At 49.2% G+C, this 7,833-nt stretch overlaps 1 protein-coding gene and 1 pseudogene across 1 annotated transcript; one reads left to right on the top strand and one right to left on the bottom strand.

The window, feature by feature from the left end:
• The first annotated feature begins 3,442 nt into the window (after positions 1-3,442).
• LOC131206631 (pickpocket protein 28-like) lies at positions 3,443-5,275 on the top strand (annotated as a pseudogene).
• Positions 5,276-5,407: 132 nt separating this feature from the next.
• LOC131206628 (cytochrome P450 6a2-like) lies at positions 5,408-7,344 on the bottom strand. Its single transcript, XM_058199250.1, has 7 exons — positions 7,118-7,344; positions 6,728-7,058; positions 6,469-6,656; positions 6,266-6,402; positions 6,109-6,203; positions 5,767-6,050; positions 5,408-5,708 (listed from the first exon to the last, which is right to left on the bottom strand). Exons 1-7 carry the CDS (start codon positions 7,342-7,344, stop codon positions 5,408-5,410), a joined length of 1,563 nt encoding a protein of 520 aa, XP_058055233.1.
• Positions 7,345-7,833: the final 489 nt, after the last annotated feature.

Genomic DNA, 7,833 nt, shown 5'->3' with positions numbered 1-7,833 from the left:
CCGAATCCTGGCGCTACGTGGCCCCCGGGCGTGATGGTGTAAATGGGTCTCGCCTCCGGGGCCTCCGGAATCGAACCGCGCGGCCCGAAATGAAGTTAGTTAATCAAAGACAAACATCATTATCGGTTCGGTTGGCAACAAAAACTTGATCCTTCGGTTCGGGTGCCTCGCGCTGCGGTGGTTTTTGCGTTCAATATCGAATATTAATATTTGAGTTGGGGAAAGAAATTGGCACATTAATTAGATTCATTTACGCGCCTCTAACCGAATCAATGCAAAGTTTGCTCATTCAGAAGCACTGCCGGTGGGATCAGCCGGGCCGCTCCATTTCGAACCCACGCACGTGCTTTGCTCGGCGCTATCTTTGCGCCAAATTGCGCCAATCGTACCCCGGCGCAGCGGTTTATGTGCTCTCGGATTGCATAACCTTTAGGCGCAACCATCGCACATTTTTGTAGGCTCTAAACACTCTTCCAGCTTTACGATCGCTCCTAAAGTTCATCAACTTTTTCGGCACAAACCTTTAATGTTTTAATATCTTCTTGAAGCTATAATGGTCTTTTACTTGAATCAAATCTATTTAAATAATATTGAATAGTACATGGAAATATTCATTGATTGTTCGACAGAATCTCTCCTAAAAGAGCTTTGAAAATCTGGTCCGATTGAATTGTTCCGTAAAGAATTTGTTAAAGAACTCACCAGCCCACTCCCAAGAATCCCCGACAATTGCTTGACAAAATAACGTGCTGATAGCCGAGTAAGCCGATCAAAAGTACGTGCGCCCAATAGACTGCGGGCCGCATGCTAAATCACATCCACAAAGGCATCTCTTCTGACCCAACCCAACCCTACCCAACGAGCCCAGCATAACTCGCTGCATAATTTCTCGTGCTCGAGAAGGGATTTATTTATTCTGCAATCAGCCACCGGCGCTACTTTCGTTGTCGTTTATGAACTAATTTTGCATTCAAAACGGCAATCACCCAACTTTTGCTCCCGAAACTGATGGGGCGCCCTTCCGGGCTTCCCCAAGGCCCACGGCATCCAGCAGGTGCAATCTTCGCTCGCCCCCACCCACCGGATCGAAACCGGTTTCGTGTTCCCCTGGCGCAAATTCATTGCAACTGCAATTCTAGTCTCAAGGAATTTCGGTTCGTTTCCGGAAGCAACTTTCCCAACTCTCGGCTCTCTGCTCTGCTCTCTGTGCCGTGACAGAGTCTTCAGAGGGAAATTCCCGCCAACAGAGATTATTAAATTACGGAATCTTTTGCGGGGCGCGCCCGGCCGAAGACGACGATGCGCGTGGCGAGCATGGCAAACGGAGTCCCTGTGGCTGAGTTCGCACCGGAACCGTCGACTAAACGCCTTACGCCAAAGCTGGCGTCTGGCGATGCCGCCGGAGAGGTATGGAAATTAGGTGGCAAGCAACTTTTTAATAAGCACATCACCCCCCGGCATCCAGGATCGTTCGCGGGACGGAACGGCACGATATATTGGAGGAGGTTTCTTCGAACGGAACGGAGTGGCGTGTGTTTCTTCTAATCAGGGCCCACCAGGGAGAGGCCCCCGCTCGGAATGTGTGAAGCCAACCTGCAACCGGCTGCGGCGTACTTATTTCATTAAAAAGATGTTCGCGCAAAATTTGGCGAAGCTGAAAATTACAGCACCGTGAGATTAGCAATAAATTAGCTGTCCCGGCACAGACACACCCGCAGCTAGCTGCCAACAGGCATTTGCCTTCCTGTGCTTACTTTCGTCACAGGGGAACATAACTCAGATTGGCTATTAAAATGGCTCTTGCTCGGGTATGAGCTTTTCCCCGAAAAGGACAACGTTTTCCGAGTAACTTTTATTCACAATTCAGCAATTGTATTGTTTCTTTAAGATTTGTAGGATTGAGTTATTGTTCGCCGGAATCATTTAGATGTCAGGAACGATGTTGTGAATGAAATTTTAAATCGACTTTCTGATGGTAATCCTCTTATCCTTAAAAGGTGGTATGAAATTACATTGTCAACATGCAATTTCGTAGTTCAATTATGTATGATAGACGTGTACAATATTATGTTGGGTGTAATGATTAGTTCGATTGAAACCATCTAATTTTTGGAGTAAAATAAACTAAAAACTGTCACAACGTTGAACAAGATCACAGATCATGATCACAATTGATTGCTCATGACACGTAAAATAATTTTAGTTTAGTTTACTAATACTGCACCGAAGTCATCGCATAACTCTAGAAACATTTACCGCAACTCAACGTAATGGAAGCGTAATTAATTTATAATTGTGTCGTGAGACAGGGACTAATAAGAGGGCAATTCTCTGGAGACAAGCAACCGACAAGGTGCCACTCCTAGAGCATTCCGGCGGAACTGTCTCGATCCTGTCTGATGTTGAAACTAAGCAAAAACCCTATGCAAAAGAAACTTTAATTAGATCAGGGCGGTCTCGGTCAGGGTTCATCGTACAGCTTTTCAGTTTGCTTTTATTGTTAGGCAAACATACGATGCCTTTGGGTTCTAAAATGTCAATAATTTAATATATGATTTTGGGAGAACACCGCATTCTAGCCCAGGACTAATCCCAGGAATGTTTTACTGTTTTAGATTACAGAAAGACTGAACGGTGGCTCTAGTGATGAGGTTCAAAAATAGAACTACAGCTGAATTGATTAAACATAAACTGACTTAACAAAGGGACGAGATGTTGTGCAATTTCGCACGAGGGAACACAAGGTATGATCACCACTTCAAACGGATCGGTATCAATTTAATCAGCCTTTGGTCCTAAGCCTTACGTAAGGTAACGTAACGAGCGTAACAATATACAACCAAAATGAAACATTGTAACCCCTAACGGTGCGTACTTATGCTTATACCTATAATTTACTTATCAGTAAATGCAAATATGGTGCGAACGATATGCAAATTATATGATTCATTAACAGCACGCATAACCGTTTGGTAATGGTTTCCATTTACGAAAGATTTTCGCATTTTCTTTTCAATAAAATCAAAATAAAGTACCAACAATGAGTACATTGAAGGTATTTTACAGTGTAAAGTAATGGCACTCAACAGCGACAAGTACCTCCATATTTGCATATTTTTCATATCCTCTCAAGCCCCGAGCTGTTTCAAAATCTTCGCTCCGGTCACTTGCAAACGCCATGTTGTGCAAACTTCCTCGACATCCTCCAGGACTTCCGCTCCACGCTGGAGCCGGACCGCTATTACTATTTCCCTGACCTGACACCCGGGCGTAGACCACTACTGGGCAGTAATTAAAACACAAATACTCTAAGCGTGAGGACATGACGGGACTCATGACATCATTCGCGCACGGTGCACGGTGTATTTGCACTCCATCGCAGCTCGGGCGCTGGTCAGTATACGCGCGCCCTTTACTTGGTGAGGTCCTCCCGGGGTCCGAGATGACGAAACCCGCTCGCCGAAAGCCGTGCAAACCCGCCAAGTCCGAAGTGTTCCGGGAGTACTGTGCCAGCAGTTCCGTCCACGGTGTGCGATACTTTGATTCGCACGAGAGGACGACTTGCGAACGGTTCTGGTGGTTGGTGGTGTTCCTCCTGTCCATGGGCGGGTGCGGAACGTTGATCCACAAAACGTTCAGCAAATGGGAAGAGGCACCGATCATTGTGACGTTTTCGGAGAAAACCACGCCCGTCTGGGAGGTTCCGTTTCCGGCCATCACGATCTGCCCGGAGGCGAAGATGCAGGCGAAGAAGCTGAACTTTACCGGCAAGATGAACGAGCTGCTGGACGATCTGCGCGACAACGGCCCCAACATGACGATGGATCCCGCGATGTGAGTTCTGACCAGCCGATAGGGGTGTAGAACCTTTTACAAACTGGACCCCCACGTCCTCTTGCCACAGCATCGGCCAGCTGAAGGTTGTGGCCCAGCTGTGCAACTTTCTGTTCCATTCGCAACACTACTACTTGCCCTCGTTGAATGGTACCGACGAGGACGATATCGTGGGCATGCTGAAGAACATCTCCCTCAACCGGCACCGGGTGAAGGCGTTCTGTATGTTTGACAACTTCCACTACGAGTGCAACGACTATTTGAAGGAAACAATCACCGAGGAAGGCATCTGTTACTCCTTCAATATGGGCCCGGAAGACGGCATCTTCCGTCCGGGTGCCGTACACGATGAGTTCAGCTACACGGAGGATTGGTTGGGTCCGAACAATTCCAGCACCCGACACTCGCCCGATCCTAGCCCACCCATCCATGCTAGTGGCGCCGGGCTGAACAGCGGGTTGCTGCTGTACCTCCAGCAAAACCTGTCCGACATCGACTACATGTGCACGGTAGGACCTTCGAGTTGCCCGGAAGTGCCACTCAGCTCAGCCACTTCTTTTGTAGGGATTTTCGCAAGGCTACAAACTGATGCTCCACGACGCGGACGAGTATCCGCAGGTGTCGAAGCGCAACATCCGGGTCCCGCTCGGGCACGAGATCAACATGGCGCTCAAGCCGCAGATGATCATCACCTCGCAGTCGGCCGCCGCCTACGGCTGGCAGAAGCGTCAGTGTTTCTTCAACTACGAGCGCCATCTGCGGTTCTTCCGGAACTACAACCAGAACAACTGTGAGCTCGAGTGTCTCACCAACCTCACGCTGGCCCTGTGCGGATGCGTCCGCTTTTCGATGCCACACGCTCAGGGCACACCGATCTGTCCGCTGCTCAAGTGGGACTGTATGTTTCAGGCCAAACAGTTCTTCCGCCCCAAGTCGAACGTATCGCACGAGTTTCCTCGGTCGGTGCAGGACACGGTGGCCCACTGCAACTGTTTGCCGGCGTGTACCTCGATCCACTACGATCTGGAAATCACGCAATCATCGCTCGACATCGAGCGGTTCTTCAAGGCAAACGGATTGCAGAGAAACTACGTCTATCACCAGTAATGAGCGCGAAAGTCCGTTCGAAGTTCGAAGTGTCTCACGTGCCCACTTGTTCTGCCGTTCCAGTTTCGCTTTTACGTCGCTGGAAATTTACTTCAAGGAGTCGCACTTCATCACCTCGAAGCGGACGGAGCTGTACGGAATCGTCGACCTGCTGGCCAACTGTGGCGGACTGTTGGGGCTGTTTATGGGCGTGAGCTTCTTGAGCTTGATCGAGATTTGCTACTTCCTCACGATCCGACCGTTTTCGATCGGGAAAACGAGGAGCGACCGCCAGCCGGCCAGCCAAAACGACGCCAGCAATTCGCTGCTTGCCGTTGTGTCCAAAATGGATTGAGTCGCTGGTCTGAGTCTTCTTTTCTTGCACGCGGATAAAGTTGTATCGATGTTCGTTGCACCTTCCACCACTTTTAATAATATTACTGTACAATGAGTCACAAGTAACGTTGTTCTATTTCAAATAATAATCTCAAACCGTCGAGAATTCCGATCGTCTCTCGAACTTGAGCAGCAATCCATCCTTCGCTTGGTAAATGAACGAGCCGGGATCAACGCAGAACGGTTTGTGATTCGCCCCAATCGACACTCGGAATTGCAAAATGAGTTTCAGCAAGCCTAGCTTCACCTGCGTCTGTCCGAATCGCATTCCCAGACACATCCGGGGTCCTTCACCGAACGGCATATACACCGTTCCGGCCTGATCCTTTTTTCTATCCGGACGGAAGCGCTCCGGATCAAACCGTTCCGGCTCTGGGTAGTACTTGGGGTCCCTGACAAAGAAAATATTCAAATGTAGTCTATGGCTACTGGGTACAACGGGGCACTCACATGTGTATGGCCAGGACCGGTATCAAAATGGGAGTTCCCACGGGGACGAAGACGCCCAACTCGTGCCCGTGGCTGTCCCGCTGCAGCCGTCGCATTATGTAGTTCTTGGTGCACGTTTTGTGCATCGTGGCCGCAGGGGGATGCAATCGAAGCGTCTCCAGGATCACCCACTCCAGGAAGTCCATCTGCTGCATCACCTCGTAGCTTAGCTGGCCGTCGTTGGCCCGCAACGATTCACTAACTTGCTCGAACAATTTCTGCTGCACTTCTGGATTTTCTGCCAACTGAAAGAAGTCCGTTTAGCCTGTGGCCAGAAGGAGAGTTGATTTAAAATCCCGTTACCCTGTAGAGTGCAAACCCTAGAACGGCAGCGGACGATTCGAATCCTTCGATGAAGATAGTCAGTGCATGGGCCGTGATCTCTGTCTGAGATGCATCTGGGAAAAGATACGAAAGATTACTTCAATGCGGGTAACTCACCCCAGGTGCGCCGCCATACCGTGTTTGTTAATGTTGTGGAGCAAAGACTTCAGAAAGTCGTCGTTTTTTGGTTCCTCGATTTGGCCGTGCATCCGTTTGCTGATAATGCCGGCCACAAGCGACCGAATCCACTGATCAACGTCCTTCAGAAGGAACCTGCAACGAGTGCAACGTGCCTTGTGATAGCTTCACCATCCGCGTACGTACCACTTCCGATCCTACGGCACGGGTATCCAGTTGGCCAGGGTTGGCATGAAGAAGCCCAGCATCATTTTGACGGACGCCAGGTGAGACGCCTGGAAAGCGCGTCGTCCCATCAACCGGAATTCACTTTCGTGCTCGCCGAAACAGTCACCGTCGATACCGAACGTACAGGCCACCACATTTTGGGTGGTAAATCGTGCCGAAATCTGCAATCAGGACGATAATTGCGATAAGTGGCCGTTATCCTTCCCTCCACTGATAAGAAATCGGGCCACACCTCTTTCGCTTCCAACTCTTGCGTAAGATGGCGCCTGACGAACGCAACGAAAGCATCGCCCACCGACTCCATCACCGGAAACAGCTGCTTCATCTTCGCGCCGGTAAACGATGGCGTCAGAAGGCTGCGGGATCGTTTCCAGGCTTTGCCGGCCACCAGAAATGGATCGTGAGCTAGCAATGGGTCCCGACCTACGTCCAGCATGAAATCGTTGCTCGCGAAACTCTCAAAGTCTCGCGTGAGAATGTTTTTCACCAACACCGGGTCTTTGACCATTATGGCTGGGCTGAGCACTTTGAAGTATCCGACGAACGCTGCATGCGGATAGGAACTAGAATGGGAAGGCCAACGCATGTTAACTTGTCCAGTTTCGCTGTAAAGGCTACTCACTTGTACCAATCGGAAGCTAGCTGAGATATATGCTTCCGCATCATAAGCGAAGGGCCCATGTTGCCCGTGAGCAGCGACGGTACGGGATGCGGCACATCGATGTTCCGCCAGAACCGGTAATTGTTCCATACTAACCAGTAGAACACGGCGACCAGAACGATCACGGGCAGCGCCGCAATTGGGTTGTGGTACAGCAGCCCGGCGAGTAAAAGGGTTGTCCCGATCATGATGGAAATGGAACTGAAACCGGCACACCGTTCCAGACAACCGACCCGGCAGTCTTTTGCCGAATCGCCGGCTGATAAGATAGTACGTCTCGTGATAGAGAATATCGAAGCGATATCGGTTGCGGTGCAAGGCCGATGAGATAATACCGTTTCCGCACTGTCAAAAGGGATTATCGCTAGTCAGCAGTAATTCGGTTTCGAACGTGCCGTAGATGACATAAAATAAATATGCCTTATGAGCCAAAACATAATTTACGTGTTCAGTGTAACGGTTTTCCTTTCTAATTTTCAAATACAGCTCGCGTGAAAGCTTTGACAAATATCGTGCAAGCTGCAACCTTCTCGCACGCAATCAAATTTATAGCAACTTTCCAGCGGGGATTTTTTAATGGAAAATACGTTTCATACAATTTGGATACCTCTTGCAAATACTTTTACGAGTAAACATTTCATAATTAGACTTAAAATAACATTAAGAACATACACAAA

The sequence above is a fragment of the Anopheles bellator genome, chromosome 1 (assembly GCF_943735745.2).
Source record: "Anopheles bellator chromosome 1, idAnoBellAS_SP24_06.2, whole genome shotgun sequence".
Lineage (NCBI taxonomy): Eukaryota > Metazoa > Arthropoda > Insecta > Diptera > Culicidae > Anopheles > Anopheles bellator.
Note: the sequence above shows the minus strand (reverse complement) of the source record. Positions and strands in the feature narration are given on the sequence as shown.